Genomic DNA, 19,886 nt, shown 5'->3' with positions numbered 1-19,886 from the left:
CACGAAAGACTCCTGAAGAAATTGCAGAGTCATGGAATCGGAGGTATGGTATTATTATGGATTAAGAACTGGTTGAAAGATAGGAAGCAGAGAGTAGGATTGCGTGGCCAGTATTCTCAGTGGAGGAGGGTAGTTAGTGGGGTCCCGCAGGGGTCTGTGCTGGGTCCGTTGCTTTTTAATGTATTTATAAATGACCTAGAGATGGGAATAACTAGTGAGGTAATTAAATTCGCCGATGACACAAAATTATTCAGGGTCGTCAAGTCGCAGGAGGAATGTGAACGATTACAGGAGGACCTTGCGAGACTGGGAGAATGGGCGTGCAAGTGGCAGATGAAGTTCAATGTTGACAAGTGCAAAGTGATGCATGTGGGTAAGAGGAACTCGAATTATAGCTACGTCTTGCAAGGTTCCGCGTTAGGAGTTACGGATCAAGAAAGGGATCTGGGTGTCGTCGTCGATGATACGCTGAAACCTTCTTCTCAGTGTGCTGCTGCGGCTAGGAAAGCGAATAGAATGTTGGGTGTTATTAGGAAGGGTATGGAGTCCAGGTGCGCGGATGTTATAATGCCGTTGTATCGCTCCATGGTGCGACCGCACCTGGAATATTGTGTTCAGTACTGGTCTCCGTATCTCAAAAAAGATATAGTAGAATTGGAAAAGGTACAGCGAAGGGCGACGAAAATGATAGTGGGGATGGGACGACTTTCCTATGAAGAGAGGCTGAGAAGGCTAGGGCTTTTCAGCTTGGAGAAGAGACGGCTGAGGGGAGATATGATAGAAGTGTATAAAATAATGAGTGGAATGGATCGGGTGGATCTGAAGCGACTGTTCACGCTATCCAAAAATACTAGGACTAGAGGGCATGAGTTGAAGCTACAGTGTGGTAAATTTAAAACGAATCGGAGAAAATTTTTCTTCACCCAACGTGTAATTAGACTCTGGAATTCGTTGCCGGAGAACGTGGTACGGGCGGTTAGCTTGACGGAGTTTAAAAAGGGGTTAGATAGATTCCTAAAGGACAAGTCCATAGACCGCTATTAAATGGACTTGGAAAAATTCCGCATTTTAGGTATAACTTGTCTGGAATGTTTTTACGTTTGGGGAGCGTGCCAGGTGCCCTTGACCTGGATTGGCCACTGTCGGTGACAGGATGCTGGGCTAGATGGACCTTTGGTCTTTCCCAGTATGGCACTACTTATGTACTTATGTACTTATGTACTAGAAGAAATCACATGATTTAGAAGAAATGAAACTTATAACCGTATGTAAGTGCAGAATGAGAAAGCCAAACTGAGAAGCCTTGTAGCTCAGCCTGAACGTCTTGCTGGCTGTGTGTCCAAAAACTGCTCCAGAGGGATCAATCACTTTTGTATTAGAGAAATACCAATAAAGATTTTACTTGGTTGTGCCTAAAGTCTGATTGTCTCTCTTATTCCAGCCAAAGAGCTTTTTCTCTAAGGCTGAAGTGTTTTCCCCTCCTAAGGGGCAATAGGACGGGATTACACCACATAAAAAAAACAAGCCTTTCTCAACAGGCTCATCTCTGGAAAACCTGTCCATAGAGTTACACTGCCAATAATCTTGCCAAATCAGAGATTCATGAACACTTAAACATTTTATTTTTGTTACATTTGTACCCCGTGCTTTCCCACTCATGGCAGGCTCAATGCAGGGTTAAATGACTTGCCCAGAGTCACAAGGAGCTGCCTGTACCGGGAATCAAACTCAGTTCCTCAGGAACCAAAGTCCACCACCCTAACCATTAGGCCACTACTCCACAGATCAGAAAATGCCTGTACAAGTAGATGGGTCTTCAATACATTCTTAAACTGGTGCAACAAGATGTAAAAACAAAAATGCCTGGGAAATGTATTCCACAATAGTGGTCCAGCAATAGAAAATGAACTTACTGATATTTCAACATAGCATATTCTATCCAATCTAGCATAAATACCTTCTTTTCAGTATCAGATCTCTGCTGCTGTGGTGATTTATAAAACTGAATCACCCTGTTTCAAATACCAAGGTGCTGATGAAAATAAACATTGGTATATTTATACTGTATCCGATACTCAATCGGTAACCAGTGTAGTTGTTTTAACTTTGGTGTCACATGTTCTTGTCTGCTACCACCACTTATCTTTCTAGCTTCTGATTCTGAACAACCTGCAGTACTCTAATTCATGACTTTACAATACCCAGATATAGCATATTACAATCATCCAGTCTACTCAAAATGAAAGATTGTACTACTATTTGAAAAGAAGAAAACACAGCGAAGAAATGCATGCAACTTCCAGAACCAAGCACTAACCAATGACCGTAGTTTTACAGCCACATGCAAATAAATAAAACAGGTCTTCACAACTTACCTTATCTGTACACAAAATAAATAAGCGGGAATCAATAATCACACCTAAGCTTTTCACTGTCTGCTGTGTAGAAACTACAACCCAATCTAAATCACATTTTACCTCATAAAAAGGATTGGCTCTATTACCAATCAACACAATTTCTGTCTTCATTAAATTCAACATTAACAAGTCACTTAACCCTCCATTGTCCCATGTAAGCCGCATTGAGCCTGCCATGAGTGGGAAAGCGCGGGGTACAAATGTAACAAAAATAAAAAATAAAAAAAAACTTGTGACTTTTCATCCAATTCCCTACACAATCCATATATTCTTTTAATGTTCCAGCCAAATTCTCCCCTACGAAAACAGAGAAAAAGATCTTCTACATACATTCTGTAACTTACACATATCAGCAAATAAAACACCTAAAGCTGACATATAGAGATTAAACAATAAAGTACCACTCCCTTCCCCATCAGGTGTCCCCTTGTTTCCTTCCACCAGCATACATTCTGACTCCCAAACGGGGAACTACTTTCTTCTTTATTTTATTATTTGATGATAGTGAATGTTGATTGTTTTTAACCTTTGGTGTCCTTGTCACTATTACTTTTTCCCTCTCTTTTTCTTTCTGGTAGCCACCTTCCTTTTCTATTTCAGTCTTCTCTTTTTTCTTCTCTCTTTCTTTCAGTAGGGGATGTTTTAATATAGTCTCTTCCTTTTACTGTCCCATTCTCTTCATTTACATTCTTTCTCCTGTACTTTCCCTTCTGTTTCTCATCCTATTCTTTCTATGTTATCACTTTGCATTCAGTTCCTTTCCTTTTTCTCACAGTCCAAAAATCTTGCTATCTCCTGCCATCTCTGTTTTCCCTCTTCTCTCTTTTCCTTCTTCCTCTCCCACCATTTCTCCTCTCCCTTTGATTTAATCTTTTTCACCTTCCTTTCCATTGCTATCTTCTTCTCTCTATTTCTTCCAATGTTTGTCTTCTCTCTTTGGTCATTCCTATTGTTCCCTAGTCATATTCTTACATCCCTTTCTCCCCTCCCACTCTTCTCACTTATTTTCCCCCACATTCTTGCTCCCCTCTCTTGCATTCCTCTTTCTTCCCACCTATGCATTTATACAGACATCCTGAAAAATAAACCCCCAAAGATACTCCCAAAGACTGGGTTGAGAACCTATGGATATAATAACTAGTAGAATGCATAAGAAGTGCTCAGATTACAGGGTGACACTATATGAAATGTTGCTTATCTCACTGAATGTACTCTATGATATAAATTGCTTCAGTGTTTGGTCAAAAGGCAGTATAGTAAATATTTACTGTGTTCCTGTGGAGGGGGGGGGGGAGGGCGGAGGGAAGTTTAGAATTATGTGTGTACACATGGCAGGAGATTTTGTGTAAAGAAGAATTATGGTATGTGAGGTTAGTAAGGTGGATATTTATCTAAGAGGGCAGGTATAGGTATATGTCTTTAGGTATAAGGGGAGTTATTGGTATGGTTAGAGCTGTGGAGGAAGTTATGGTTATGTGCAAGTGTGGGTGTTTTTGTATGGGGAGGAGTTATGGGTGGATATAGGTGGAGGGAAAGTGCTAATGAATAACTGTTTGGTGTACTTTTCAGAGTAGACAAAGGGGGCTTAGCTAAATGTTAGTGATTGGGATGTTTGTTTTAGGGCACTGACTTGCAGCTCCTAGTTAATGGATGTTATATTCTGGCATGTTTAATTGCTGAGGGCAAATATGTTTAAAATCCTGCTGTTAATCTGTAATGCAGCCCTGTTTTCCACAAAACATTAAATGACAGCTTACACAACCTGGGCAAAGTACTTAAATTACAAACCAGTATGAATCTGCAGGAAAAATAATCCTTAAAGCTTTTATTAGATCTTAAGAAATGTAAACTTTTTAAGGTTTCTGATTTGGTTGCATAGTGTGTCATGGAAAGGAACAAAATAAAACCTGACAATACTTTAAGGATGTGAATTAAAGGTGTGACAATAGTTTTGGTAATAAGCCACTTGGACTACTGTAACGCTCTGTACGGAGGCTGCAAAGAACAGACCATCAAAAAACTCCAAACAGCCCAGAACACAGCAGCCAGACTCATTTTTGGAACACCTAAATACGAAAGTGCGAAACCCCTCAGAGAGAAACTGCACTGGCTCCCGCTCAAGGAACGAATTGAGTTCAAGATCTGCATGACTGTACACAAAATCATTCACGCAGATGCCCCACTCTATATGTTAAACCTAGTGGACTTACCGCCCAGAAATGCCAGAAGATCAGCCCGCAAATTCCTCAACCTGAATTTTTCCAGCTGTAAAGGAATGAAATACAAACAGGCTTATGCTACCACCTTTGCATACAAAAGTACACAGTTTTGGAACGCACTACCCATGGCCCTAAAAACCATGACCAATCTAACCAGCTTTCACAAAGCTTTGAAAACACATCTCTTCAACAGAGCCTACAAAAGTCACCCTCAATGAAACAAATCATTCCTTAAACCACCGAAGTACACCAAAACACCTCACACACGACCTTACCTAACACCTTCTACCTAAATTCCTCTTTCACCTCAGCTTATGATCGACTGTTTTCTTAAATCATGTATTGACATTCTCATTTCCATACTCTGTAAGCCACATTGAGCCTGCAAAAAGGTGGGAAAATGTGGGGTACAAATACAATAAATAAATAAATAAATAAATAAAACTAAGATGAGAAACAAAGAAGCAGCTCTAGTGGATTTTTAATTAACAAGTATTAAACTCACTGTGATCACACTGGATAGGTTTTCAGGATAATCACAATGAAAATGCATGAAATTTATTTGCCTGTAATGGAGACAGTGTATGCAAATCAACTTCATGCATATTCATTCTGGATATCCTGAAAACCTGACTGGCAAGGGGGTTCTCCAGGACCAACTTGTGAAACACTACCTTAAAATGTAATATACAATAGAGAATTCAAAAACACAACAGCTGACATTTCATGTTAGGTCTTCTACTCTCCGTCCATAACAGTGTGTAGAAACACTTTGAGTAATACATCAGAAATACCAATACTAACTATGCTCCAACTTGAAAACTAAGATGAGAAACAAAGAAGCAGCTCTAGTGGATTTTTAATTAACAAGCATTAAACTCACTGTGATCACACTGGCAATTTTCTTGGCAATTGTTGGGGTAATTTGAAATGCGTGAGCATATCGCCAGTTCTGAAGATCAAAGATAGTTTTGACCCCATTTCTCTGTGTCTCTGTTTCCTTCACAATGAGTTCTGATGTGATCAGACTTACACGAAACACTTCATACGCTGTAAAAAGCTTTGGGTCCCATCGCCCTGTAAAGGAAATTAATTTAAACTTCAGGGTTTCAAATGCTTTTATTAGATATTTTTCCAATTAACAAGTAGCACAACAATCATATATCTGAGCAATCAATATATTGCTGTAACAAGGCCCATTTTTCACTGCAATGCTTTCAAAACTTGTAAGTATGACAAGAAAGCTTGGGACAAGTACATCAGTTTCCTATGGGAGAGGAAGGGATAGGACAGTTCTCTGGTAAGAGAACATTATTTTGCTATGTGCTTTGGGAACATAAAGATTGGGGTTTAAACGGAGGAACTGTAGGTTACATATAGGCAAAATTTAAAAAAAAGCAAACTTTATCAACTAGTCTCTATACCCTTTTCCCCCTAGTTTTAAAATTTGAACTTTGTACCACAGCATTAACAGATAGCCTCTAACACGCACAGTAGGACTTAGTTCAGCCTTCATTCCCACCCCCTCCGCAGCTCCCACCCACTCTTATCACAACTCTTCATTTATAGTCATTATTCTAATTAGGATAAAAAGAGGAGTGTTTTTATTAGAGTTTTAATTACATCTTTATTAATTTTTATTACATTTAATTAGTTTCTGGAAGCAAACACTAAATAAATTACATATTATACCATATAATCTTAAGGCTCTTTATATTCAGCTAATATCCCTAGTACCTGAAGAAATTTTAATTAAACAACTCTATAATACTAAGATGCAGGCAGCAGTCCAGCACCGAGAAGGGTGCTATCCAGTCTTTTGCACCGAGTATCACATGTATGATTATCTCCCAGTTGGTGAGAGATGCAAAGAGCCCCTAGCTCTCAGAGAACAAGTCCATTCTCTTGAGGCTAGAGTAGCAGACTTGGAGGAGCTGAGAGAGACAGAGAGGTACACAGAGGAGGCCTACAGGGACATTGTAGAGAAGTCCCACCTCCAAGTGATTTATAGTAGTAGTAGTATGGCAGCCCCTATGCTGCCTTGGAGCAGAGAGGCCTCCTAAATGGATAGCATCACCCTGGGAAAGTTGGAAATAATCCTGTAGTCAGGACTGGCTCACCAGGGAATGCAATATCCTCTCGTACCGAAGATGTATCTCTAGGAGCTTCTGCTCAGGAGGGAAGGGTTAGGATGGCTGATGTAGTTGGTGATTTGATTATTAGGCACACAGATAGCTGGGTGGCTGGTGGATGTGAGGATCGCCTGGTGACCTGCCTGCCTGGTGTGAAGGTGACGGACTTCACACGTCACCAAGATAGGATTTTAGATAGTGCTGGGGAGGAGCCGGCTGTCTTGGTACACGTTGGTAACAATGATATAGGAAAATGTTGGAGGGAGGTTCTGGGAGCCAAATTTAGGCTCTTAGGTAGAAAACTAAAATCCAGATCTTCCAGGGTAGCATTTTCAGAAATGCTCCCCGTTCCACGTGCAGGGACCAAGAGACAGGTAGAACTCCAGAGTCTCAATGCATGAATGAGGCGATGGTGTAGGGAGGAGGGTTTAAGATTTGTTAGGAACTGGGCAACATTCTGGGGAAGGGGGAGCCTATTCTAAAAGGATGGGCTCCACCTTAACCAGGGTGGGACCTGGTTGCTGGCATCGGCAATTAAAAAGGAGAAACTTGGAGAAGGCCGACAGTTGCTCAAAAGCACATGGATTGAAATAAGGTATCTTTCAAAGATATCACCAAAACAGGGAAGTTAGGGCATCCTGATAGCGAGGTTGGAATAGACAGCATAGTAGACCAGCAGACTTATTTTCGAAAGAGAAGGGTGCCCATCTTTCGACACAAATTGGGAGATGGGTGTCCTTCTCCCAGGGTCGCACAAATCGGCATAATCAAAAGCTGATTTTGGGTGTCCTCAACTGCTTTCCGTCGTGGGGATGACCAAAGTTCACGGGGGAATGTCAAAAACGTAGCGAAGGCGGGACTGGGGCATGCCTAACACATGGGCGTCCTCGACCCATAATGGAAAAAAGAAGGGCGTCCCTGATGAGTACTTGGGTGACTTTACTTGGTCCATTTTTTTCTTACGATCAAGCCTCAAAAAGGTGCCCGAACTGACCAGATGACCACCAGAGGGAATCGGGGATGACCTCCCCTTATTCCCCCAGTGGTCACCAACCCCCTCCCACCCTAAAAAAAAATTTTTAATATTTTTTGCCAGCTTCTATGCCAGCCTCAAATGTCATACCCAGTTCCATCACAGCAGTATGCAGATCCCTGGAGCAGTTTTAGTGGGTGCAGTGGACTCCTGGCAGGCGGACCCAGGCCCATCCCCCCCTACCTGTTGCACTTGTGGTGGTAAATGTGAGCCCTTCAAAACCCACCAGAAATCTACTGTATCCACATGTAGGTGCCCCCCTTCACCCCATAGGGCTATGATAGTGGTGTACAGTTGGGGGCACTGGGTTTTGGGGGGTTTGAGGGGCTCAACACACAAGGTAAGGGACCTATGCACCTGGGAGCAATTTCTGAAGTCCAGTGCAGTGCCCCCTAGGGTGCCCGGTTGGTGTTCTGGCATGTCAGGGGGACCAGTGCACTACGAATGCTGGCTCCTCCCATGACCAAAGTGCTTGGATTTGGTCGTTTTTGAGATGGGTGTCCTCGGTTTCCATTATGGCCGAAAACCGGGGACGACCATCTCTAAGGACAACCTAAAAGTTGAGATTTGGGCATCCCCGACCATATTATCGAAACGAAAGATGGACACCCATCTTGTTTCGACAATATGGGTTTCCCCGCCCCTTTGCTGGAACATCCTTAGAGATGGGCGCCCCCGTTCGATTATGCCCCTCCACGTCACATATCTCAAAAAAAAAAATACTGTTCATCCTAGCCTTCACTGTATTAATATCTGTCAATACTGGAAAGATCAAAACAACATCATCTGCAAATGAGAAATAAAAATAGACCTAATTCACTCATGTACACAATAAAAAGGAGATCCCTGAGGTACACCCTGGGTCATATGCAAGGATCAGAAAATTCATTCTGCCAACAAACTTTCAAATATCTCTTTCTCCAGGAAACCTTGGAACCATTTTAATACACTACTTCTAAACCTTTACACAATAACATCTCATGGCTCACCAGGTCAAATGCTGCTGACAGATCTAAACTTTGAACAGATACTGTGATGATTGAAGGCCATGATTTGAGCTATTAGTTCTTAAGAAATAAATAGCTACTATGCCCTTAAGCTAGCCTTTAGATGTTGATAGAGTGACACTTGTAATTCCCTCCCTTAAGGCCAAGGGTATGGATGCAGTGCCGTAGCGAAGGCGGCTGACACCCGGGGCAGGTCGCTGCTGCCCCCCCCTGGGTGCAGCACGGCGCACCCCCCCCCCCTCGGCGCGCACCCCCCCCCCCCCCCGGAGCGCACTCTTACCTCTGACATAGGAAAGGGGATGGGTGGGAGGGCCACTTCGCCCCGAGTGCACGTCGCTGGGAGCTCCGTTGGCTCCACTGGTTCCCTGCTCTCTCTGCCCTGGAACAGGAAGTAACCTGTTCCGGGGCAGAGAGAGCAGGGACCCAACGGAGCCGACACCTCCCCAGCGTGCACCCGGGGCGGACCACCCCACCGCCCCTCCCCTTCCTACGCCACTGTATGGATGGCTTCCTAAAGGAAAAGTCCATAGACCATTATTAAATTGACTTGGGAAAAATCCACTGCTTATTTCTGGGATAAGCAGCATAAAATGTATTGAGTTTTCTGGGATCTTGCCAGGTATTTGTGACCTGGATTGGCCACTGTTGGAAACAGGATGCTAGGGTTGATGGACCTTTGGTCTGTCCCAGTGTGGCAATACTTATGTACTTACCTGTGGAATATATTTACAGTGAATCATTTCTTTCATAATAGGGACATAGTACTACAGTCACATATTTAGTACAGCAACCAATTTTTTTTTAGATCTATAGAAATTACAGTAGATAAGTGAAGATTGTTGGAAAAACTTTTCTGCAGAGTGAATGTCAATTGTGTGAAGTAGGAAGGTAAGGTAAAAAAGAATGACATTTTGGGTACCTCCAGGTTCAGATTTATGTAAGAAAGTTGACCATAATTGGAAACATGTGTGTGAGAGAAAAAGAAACATTAGCAGATGGAGTTACAAAATGGAAACTAGGCAAACGGAATAGCATATAGAGATATGTTGATACATTTCAGGTGGCACTTTTATTTCAGAACAGGATCTGACGATATAGAGCCTGTTCTAAATTGCATGGCGAAATGGACACCCATACGCTTATTATGTGCGGCATGAATATCCATTTTAGATAATGATATGAATGAGGCAAAACAAGGACATGGATCACATGAATGTCTATGCTATGACATGGCAACATAAATATTCATGTGCAGGATACAGATGTTTATGTCAACCTTTTAGTAAACATGAACGTGCATATTTCCCAATGCTTTATTTATTGGGATTTATTAACTGCCTTTATGAAGAGAGTCACCCAATGCTGTCACAGGTCCTGTTATCCCTTGCCAGTTTTGCTGTGGGTGGGGGGGTCAACCTCTGGAAGATTATGGTTACCTCCCTTAATTCCTTCAGTGGAGTAGTGCTCAATCAGAGAACTTTTTTTTTTTTAATAATCTAGACGTCCCAAATATTGTGTCTAAATGTCAAGGGCATAAGAAATTTAAATCCCCTTCTGAAATGGGGAATGGACATCTATATTTTGGCTCCTCCCTAGTCCTGACCACAAGATGCCAAGACCAGCCCAGCCCCCCTCCCTTCCCCATGGCATATAAATGTACTTCAGCTTTAGCTACTCAAAGTCCAGTTGTATAAAATTGGGATTTAGACATTCATATAACATGGTCATATAAATGCCAGTTTATGGATATCTAGAACATGAATAGAGATTCTAAAATACAGGCCACAGATCTGAATATTGTCAATTGATTCCAAATAGGTAGTGGGGGAGAAGAGGGTAGAAAGAAGTTGAACTGAACCAGTCTCCATAGCAAGTCAAGGTGTAGCAAAATTAAGTGCACACGGATAAGTTGAGCAAAAGAAGAAACCAGACTTACACCAGGCTGAGGAATGGACATTGAGTCCCATTACTTTTAGACTGCATAGAAGAGAGTGGTTTACTGAGCTGAAAGAAAGTAGCAAAGAAATATAGAATGTATAAAAGTCATATTAAGAAAGAAATGAAAATATTAGCAGTGTTTGTAGATACCCAAGAGGAGGAGGAACAGACTCCATGGACAGAAAAATACTCATTTTAACTAACCATAACTTACCTGGAAAACGAGTGAGCAAAATCTAAAATCCCATAATAGCACACCTGATATATTTATTAAACTACTACTAGCACAATCATCTATTAAAGAGATTCACAATTTATGATTTAAGATAGCTTTTAAAACTTATTAATTTAAACAGGCCTTTCCCACTAGCTGATTTATTACCTATTCCTTCCTGACATGGCGTTTGGCCCTCCCTTATTTGTCACTGTTTCAATAAGGCACTACCTTCCCTTCCTTTTGTATCTTAGTAAATTTTGCACCTCTTATAATCATCCTTTGTAACCTAGGTCTCCTAATCAGTTCTTTCACCTTTCCCACATCCTTAAAATTATTGTAAACCACTTAGATAATTATTTTTATTTGTGGTTTTTCAAAGTTGAAATGTGACATTTATTCTATTTCTGTACATTTAGTTTTGTACACAGAAAATCTCTGTTAATAAAGGATTTCTACCAACAGTGACAAATGTTCCCACCCTGCTTCAATTAAACTTAAAGCCCTGTGGGAAAATGTTAACATTAGTTCTTGCCAAATAAGGGATTTGCATAACACTATTATATCACATATATTGTTATGCTGGAAAACGATTAGGTTCTGGAGTGAAGGGAGCAACTACACAAACCAGTTTCCTATTATAGTTACCTAATAACTTAAATACAACTGCTTACCAATCCTGTAAATTAGGACTTTGCTACCTGAGGAATCCCTTGACCTCAGAACACCATGGTAACCAGCAGACAGAAGATTCCGGATAGAAGATGGGCGCAAGTCTGCAGTGATTTCAGGGCACTCAGCTCTCCATTTGTGATAGTTCTTCAAAAGCTGGGAAGAGATTTGATTTCGTCAAGGACATATAATGAGAAATGATACAACCCAGAATCTATGGTACAATGAGTGAAAACCAACTGGCAACTCCCACCCATATTTTGATTGCTCTAAATAGTAGTGACATGACTGAAAAGACTAAAGTAGGTGGCATAGACAGAAATCTTATTTTTCCTCCCATAACTCAAAAACATGAGAGAGAGAGAGAGTGTGTGTGTGTATTTGTTTGTTTGTGTTTGTGTGCGCAAGTGAACCTTGTTTGTGTGTGTGTGTGTGTGTGTGTGTGTGCAAGTGAACCATGTTTGCTGGTTTTGAATGGACTGTAAACACCAAAGAGTAGAGACTGTCCATTAAGACAGTAATTTATACAGCATTTTCTTCATGAAAATGCTGTTTTATACAAAGAACAGTCTTTTATAGCATTGCTGCATGGTATATACCAGGTTTGAGCAAGGGCTGCATGAATATCAGTACTATCCCTAGAGGACCACAACATTACATTGTCAGAACCAGAAATGCGCAGAACTCCACTGACCCCTGTAACAATTTAGCTAAAAATAATGGAAACAAACTCTTAGAGTGGCAATTCTGAAAAGTATGATTAATGACATTTTCTATATATACTTTCCATGGTCTCGGGGGCCACATAAAATTCAATGGCGGGCCTTATTCAGCCCATGGGCCACAGGATGTCCACTCCTCATATATATGTGAACATACTGCTATGTGTGCTGCATGTAGGTATTCCCTTGGAGTGGCTTGTGTGGAGCAGAGGTGGAGTTGTAATATACCCATGTATTTTATACAATACTCATAGAATACACACACAAACAGGTGCACCAGCACATATGTGCTACTGGGACCGGTTCTGGATGCCTAAGTTATATTGCCTTTTTAAAATAGTCTTACAATAAGCACCTTTTTGGATTTTTCACACAGATACCCTGATATAAAATCAGTCCCATAAAAAAGGAGGTCCGCTGGGAGACACGGGGGGGGGGGGTCATGTGACAAGATGGTGGCACGTAAGTTAGTGGTTTGAGAACTCCGGAGTTTAGTTTGCTAAACTTTTCCTCTTTTTTAAGTGATGCCGCATAAAAGCGTAAAGGATTGGTCAGGGGCGAATCCTCGCTGCCCAGACCGCCCGCAAGGCAACAAACAATGAAGCGATACACCATGACTACATCTACCCCGATATCCGGAGGCAGTCCAGCAGCCCCATTGGGAGGAGACCAACGGAGCTTTGGACTTGATGTTACCTTATCTCCTCCGGAACTTGAACCCCCGCCCCAGCCCGAAGGACGCTACCCTCAGGGAGGGTTCCCAGGACCGGAAGTGGTTTTGCAGGGGCCCTCGGAGTGAGGAGTGGAGGTGGCGAAGACCGATGGAGGGAAGGAAGAGAATGTTCCCCTTCCTCAGCCGAGTGCTTTAATCAGCAGACCTGGGACGGTGACGCTGGAGAGAATTTGGGAAACTCTCCAGCGTTTGGACATGTCAGTGGCCAATTCAACAAAAGAAATTTCATCTCTTGTAAGTAAAGTGGATTCACTTTTTACAAATATGGAAAATATAAAACAAGAATTTGGTTTGCAGGTTAAAGATTTAAAATCAGAATTGAAAACTCTCCAGGAGTTCAATATAACTACAGTCAAAGATAGGACCTTTATTCATCGGAAAATAGAACAAATTGAAAATTTTCATTGTAGATTAACTTTACGTTTTCTGAATTTTCCAAAATCTATGGGAGTCAGTCCTCTGGACGCATTCAAGAAATATTTAATGGAGATTTTACATTATTCCCCAGAAACGTTTCCGCCAATAAGTAAAATCTATTATATTCTGCCAAAGAAAGATTTACAACAGCTTCCGGAGGCTTCTGACCCACCAAGATTAAATAAAGATATTTTGAATTTGACTGATTTCTTAGAAGCTTCTATGTCTGAAGAATCTGAAAGGTTGACTCTGATGGTGACGTTTGTATTTGAGCAAGATCTGGAGGCAATTAAACGCCTATACTTTAGAAATGCAAAGGCACTTATCCTTGGCAAAAAGATATGGATGTTTCCAGACGTAACTAGATCAACCCAGGAGAGAAGGAGAGCTTTTCTATCTCTTAGGGCTGAAACTTTAGCCCTAGGAGCATCATTTTATCTTAATTATCCTTGTAAATGTGTGATTAAATTCTTGGGGATAAAATATGCTTTTTTCCATCCAGAACATCTTAGTGAATTTATAAAAATGAAGAAATTGGCTGCTGGCTAGAACCAATTATTCGGGTATATTTAGTTTGGATAGATGGGTGCTAAGCTATATTATTTTTATGTTTTCCTTAGGATTTCTCCATGTATTTTCTTTCATGTGGCCCTTCTTATAGTGGTCTAAAGAGGGGAGAAATGTTTTTCTTTCAAAAGTATAATTGTAATTACAATTTTAAGTTCCGTATTGCTGGTTCAAGTTTGTATATGACTTGTAAAAATTTAAATGCATTAAAAATAAAATTTTAAAAAAAAGGAAGTCCATGGAAACAGCATCTAACTTTCATACAAACTATGAGTAGGTGTTCTGATGTACGCATATATTTTAAATAATATGCAAGTACACACAGAGTACATGCACAATCATGCTTACTTTGGAGAAGGTATAAACCTGTGCAAGAGTTCATGTATACAAATGTATTTTATAAAATATGTGTTTATATTATGACTTCAGCCCTGGGAATGCCTACTCATAGATTTGTACACTCTTGTGAAAAGATTTATTTGGATGATCCTATTCTAGTAGACTTCTACCCCTTGTTTATGGCATGCTTAGTTTACTTTTTGGATGAAGGGCATGTTGTCGTCCCCCCCCCCCCCCCCCCCCACCAACACACACACACACACACACTTTGTATGTTCTTTGGACTAACTTTCTTGGGTAGTGCTTTAGTATATTGTGTGATTTGATCTGAAATACCTAGATTGTCATTTTTATATTGTACCTAAGACATGCATCGTTTGTGATAAATACACTGATGGCTGAAATATAATCTTCAATGTAGCTCTAAATGAACATGAAAATGGGTGATGAAAAAAGGGAAAAGCAAAATAATCCATAATTCCTGAATTGCCTAGGATAAGGTGTCAAACATATGGCTTGTGGGCTAGAAGCAGCCCACCATGTCTTGTCCCAGAGGCCAAGGCCCTGCCATGGACTTCAATGCTCTATTCAGTTCCCTCAAACTGCTGTTGCCATTTCTTGCTCTGAAGATGTATACCTTGAAAGCCAAACACCAACCAGAGGAGAACAAAGCCTTTCTCCTTGTCTTTAAACCAGCTCTAAACCAGTGATTCTCATTCCAGTCCTTGAGGAACACACAGCCAGTTGGGTTTGCAGGATATCCACAATGAATATGCATGAGATAGATTTGCATACAGAGGAGGCAGTGCACATAAATCTATCTCATGCATATTCATTGTGGATATCCTGAAACAAGACTGGGTATCCATCGAGGAGTGGGTTGAGAACCATTGCTCTAGAACTTTCCTCCTCCATCATAATTGGCCACAGGTTAAGAAGTTGGCTAGGAACTGACTGGGACTGAGTCTTTCAGAAGTTAGGATGGCTTGGCTGCTGTGAGGGACAGCTCCAGTATAAATATGGTGGCACTGGGGCAAGGGATGGAATCCTGACCCCCAGTTGGTTACAACATAGGATAGGGAGCACCAGTCAGCCCACTTCAATTTCATTGATTACAACTGGTCCAACATTACAAGGAGTTTGATACTCCTAGTGCGAGGTCTGCTTTCAGAACACTTCAGAGTAGAGGCAAGGAACAGCTGTGGAAGGTAGAAAGAGAAATGGATAGAATGAGAGGGGAGGAAGCAATAGAAGAGTTCAATGCTGACAATTGTGACATCATTCACATAATAGAAAACACCCTATCAGAGCTACAGTAATATCACAAGAGAACAAAACAACACATACTATGAACTGATTCCATGCAATTTAAAAAGTGAAATTTATGAAAGAATTTCTTAAACGCTAGTCAGAGATTAATACTGATCAGTAAATGAACAGGTTTCCATTATACTGTAATGGTATCAGTTTATTACTAAAATATGTAGCATGATGTTTTGCTGGATTATATATACACCAATATATTTGTGCAGCTTTTATATATTTGACACTGCAGCAGAGAGAATAGTTTCATTTCAAGCCCCTCTCTCCCCATCCCTTTTTCTGGGAACTTCTGATAGCAGGGATAGTTAATTACAAACACTTAACAAACACAAAAGAGCTTCCTCTGCCCTCCCACCTAACAAAAGCTTGACTAAGGTGGGCACCTGAATACCCCATTGAAAACAAAGAACTCAGAGGAAAACCATAAACAGGACATTTGCTTGTCAAAGGTATACCTGCCCCTCCCATCAGCTTTCAGACATGTGCAGAAAGGAAGGACTTGTAATGTGTATCTGCTCCAGAGACTGAGCAGGAAGACCTGTACATCAAAAGACCATTTGCCAGCAAAATCCAGACAGCAAGTCTCGTGATGTCATAAGACATGAGACCAAGACTCAGGAGTCGTGTGCAGACATGAGGCCAAGATACCACAATGCTTTGCAAATGCCCAAGGGCCGTGTGGAAACCAGGAAACCAGGACAAAGATCCACATGGCATATCCTCCTGCAGCTTGCAAGATATAAAAGCAAAAGCTGTTTCCCAAGAGTCAGATTCTCTTCAACTGCAAGCAACTCAGATCCACTCACTGCAGAAGCTCTCGCTCTCTCTCTTCTCTCTTCAAGACTCTCCCTCCAGGAGATTCTCTCTTCAGCACCAATCCAGATGCATTGCTCCTGATCTGCAGTCCATCTGCCTCATGGCTCTTCAATGGACCACAAAATGCTTTGCAACAGACTGCTTTGTAAGTTATAACTTTTGATCTAGACCTGCTACTTTACCTTACTTAAGCACAGATTATCTGTAAAAGATCTCTTAAAACCTACCTCTCGTGTGCAATTGTATATTAAATCAACCTTTTTGAAGCTAAAATTACAGTCTCTTTGTGTTCTGAGTATATGGTATCTTTTATATATACTTAATTTATTTAATTTATTGCAATTATCACCTTTGGTGATTGGTGGAGAAATTAATATCCTAAAACTTATAAATACAGCACCTGCTCTTAAATTATAAACAGTAGCGAGTGCTCTCTAGAGCTCTTTCCCCCAAGATAAATCATTTCTTGTAACAATACTAATGCACAGATGGAAAGGTTTATCTACAGCATGAATATTACTCAATCGTATCTAATGTTGTTCTTTTGAAATTTTCACATAGCCATTTGAATCTGCGAGGGCTGTTTCAAGGCACGAGTCCATTGAGGTACTGGCTTAGGGCGCCATAGCTCAAAGGCTCCATATGCCTGCCTCACTGGCTCAGCCTTCAGTGAGAGCATATTGCTTTATTCTTACCACTGTCTTCTCTACTCTGCCCAGCCACCAATGCTACAACAGGTTTAAACGTGAGAATAGGTATTTCCTGTTCTTGCATTTAAATCTGGGAAGTGCTAGCAGCCAAGCATGGAGGAGAGCATAGCAATGAAAGTAAAGCAAAATGCTCCCGTTGCTATAAAAAAACAGGTAGAGTCAATGCTGGGGAGGGGGGAGGCAGCAACAACAACAGTTGACTCTGGGCACCACAACCCCTTGAGGCAGTACTGAAATCTTTGTTGAAAAAAGGTGTCATGTTCTTACAGATGCTCAGTACTACAGTAGCATTTCATGACTAGCTGTGCAACCAGCTGACACCACAGCGTATTGTAAACCCCCAAGTGGTGGAGTGGGTAATTATAATAAGAAAAATAAGGGGCCCTTTTACAAAGGTACACTCGTACAGCATGCACCGTATTGGCACTACCACCCGGCTAGCGCATGAGCCAGGTGGTAATTCCAAATTTGGTGCACGCCGAATCCCGCAGTAGAAAATTATTTTCTATTTTCTACCGCGGGCTTCTTACCCGGCAGTAAACAGCAGTTAGTGCGTGAGTAGTGCATAAGACACTACCACTAGGTCAATGGGTGGCAGTAAGGTCTCAGGCCAAAAATGGCCGCACACTGGTTTCAATTTTAGCACGTGTCCATTATCCGGCACCTTAAAAAAGGCCCTTTTTTCTAGATGCGGTAAAAAATGGTCCAGTGCACACCCAAAAGACATGTTTGTACTATCACAGGCCACTTTTTACTGCAGCTTAGTAAAAGGACCCCTAAATGAATATAAAAATAGAAACGTCACGGTTTCAAGTATGGTTTCCAAATAAGCTCCATTCAACCAAGGAATTTGTTAAGAAAGATATCACATATTTTATTAAATATTAAAATAAATGGAAACACTTGGATATGTTTCTTTAAGTTGGTACCAATTATTAAAGTTTGGTGGTATTAAATAGAGATAGTACAAGGTGTTAAACACTTTGCAACAGAAGATGGCGGATTGACTGGAGGACGCTCTGCAAGCTTCTGAACCTTTCTTCGAAGTAATACTTCTTTATCTTACATTATACTTTCTTATAATATGCCACATACTAAGAGGAAAGGAGCTGTAAAGAGCTTAACGGCAGGAAACTCGGAGACAGCTTTGTTTCAGACGACGCTTGAAAGATATGCCACCAGTACACCACATCAAACCAGCTCGAGTCAAGTTCCTGCATTGGGAGACGGAGGTGGAACGCCTTCCCTACAGGGAATCGATACTACTCTATCCTCGCCGGAACTTAATCCCCCGCCCTGCTCAGCGGCCTTCAGAAGCGGGCTAGAACTCCTAGAAATGTCCGAAGTTGGCGCTAAAGGAAATCTTTCTGTCGGGGCCCTAACTGAAAACCAGGGAGTAATTGACATCATTGAGTGGAAGGCTCCAGGTGCAGTGACTTTAGAGTCTATCTGGGAAGCGATTCAAACGCTGACTTCAACAGTTGCTCTGATCGTGAATAAACTAGACTCCTTAACTTTTGCATTTGAAACCTTCAAGAAAGACTCGGAAAAAACCAATACCGTTGTTCAGAATGAGATTGCCAATTTAAAGGTAAAAACAGACTTGCTTGTAAAAGATAAGATCCTGATACATCGAAAAATTGAACAGCTTGAAAATCATAACAGGCGTTTGAATCTACGCCTCTTGAATTTTCCTAGATCTTTAGAACTGAGTGCGATAGCAATGTTTAAGACATACTTGATTGAAATCCTTCATTATTCTCCAGACCTAATCCCTCCAGTTAGTAGAATATACTATTTACCTGATTTAAAGAGTGGGGAGAAGAAGAAGGATGCTAAAGATCAGCAAAATTTAACTGAGCTTCTTGAACAATCAGAAGTGGCAATCTTAGAGCGGAAAACATTATTAGTTTCAATGGTCTTCAAACAAAATCTAAATTCAATTTTGAAAATGTTCTTTAAAAGCTCTACAAAAACTTTTTTTGGAGATAGAATTTGGATCTATCCAGATGTGGTGAAAACCACACAAGATAGACGGAAAGTTTTCTTGACTCTTAGAGAAGAGACACGTTCATTAGGAGCCAGATTTACTCTTTCCTATCCCTGTAAATGCTTAGTTAAGTATTTAGATAAAAAATATATCTTTGATCCAGAGCAACTGAAAGAATTTTTGGAAATAAAAAAAGTTACCAGATAGCTTCTGAATGATAAGAAAATCTGGATTAAGGTTATAGTAAGTGGATGTTAAACCCAAGCCATATATGTTCTTTTTTATTTCTTATTATTATATTACCACCAAATGTTTCCTAATGCCCCCATTGTGTTTGACTAGGTGGTCTAAGAAAGAGCTATGTGTTTTCTTTAAGTCTCTTTTTGTCTATAAATGTGAGACTAATTTTATGTTTCTTTGATTGATATATGAGCTCTGATTTTCTGTAACAAGATGTATTGTAATATAATTTGAAACTTTAAATAAAAAATTTTAAAAAAAAACACTTTGCAATAAATTACAAAGGCAATAAGTATTCAAATTTCCAATAAAAATTACCCAGACCCAATTCAACTTTTGCGATACCACAAGACATCACAAACATTATCACAAATTTGATTGCCACTTTGCTCCTCCA

At 40.8% G+C, this 19,886-nt stretch overlaps 1 protein-coding gene across 1 annotated transcript in view; it reads right to left on the bottom strand.

Moving 5' to 3' along the window:
* The window catches only part of LOC115477866 (alpha-tocopherol transfer protein-like), a 73,388-nt gene that overhangs the window by 34,997 nt on the left and 18,505 nt on the right, over positions 1–19,886 (bottom strand). The window contains exons 2-3 of the mRNA XM_030214983.1: positions 11,635–11,788; positions 5,520–5,713 (exon numbers count right to left, since the gene is read on the bottom strand). Coding sequence (XP_030070843.1) covers positions 5,520–5,713; positions 11,635–11,788 — 348 coding nt within the window. The remainder of the gene's footprint in view (positions 1–5,519; positions 5,714–11,634; positions 11,789–19,886) is intronic.

Source organism: Microcaecilia unicolor, chromosome 1 (assembly GCF_901765095.1).
Source record: "Microcaecilia unicolor chromosome 1, aMicUni1.1, whole genome shotgun sequence".
NCBI lineage: Eukaryota > Metazoa > Chordata > Amphibia > Gymnophiona > Siphonopidae > Microcaecilia > Microcaecilia unicolor.
This window is presented reverse-complemented; position numbering and strand designations above follow the sequence as displayed.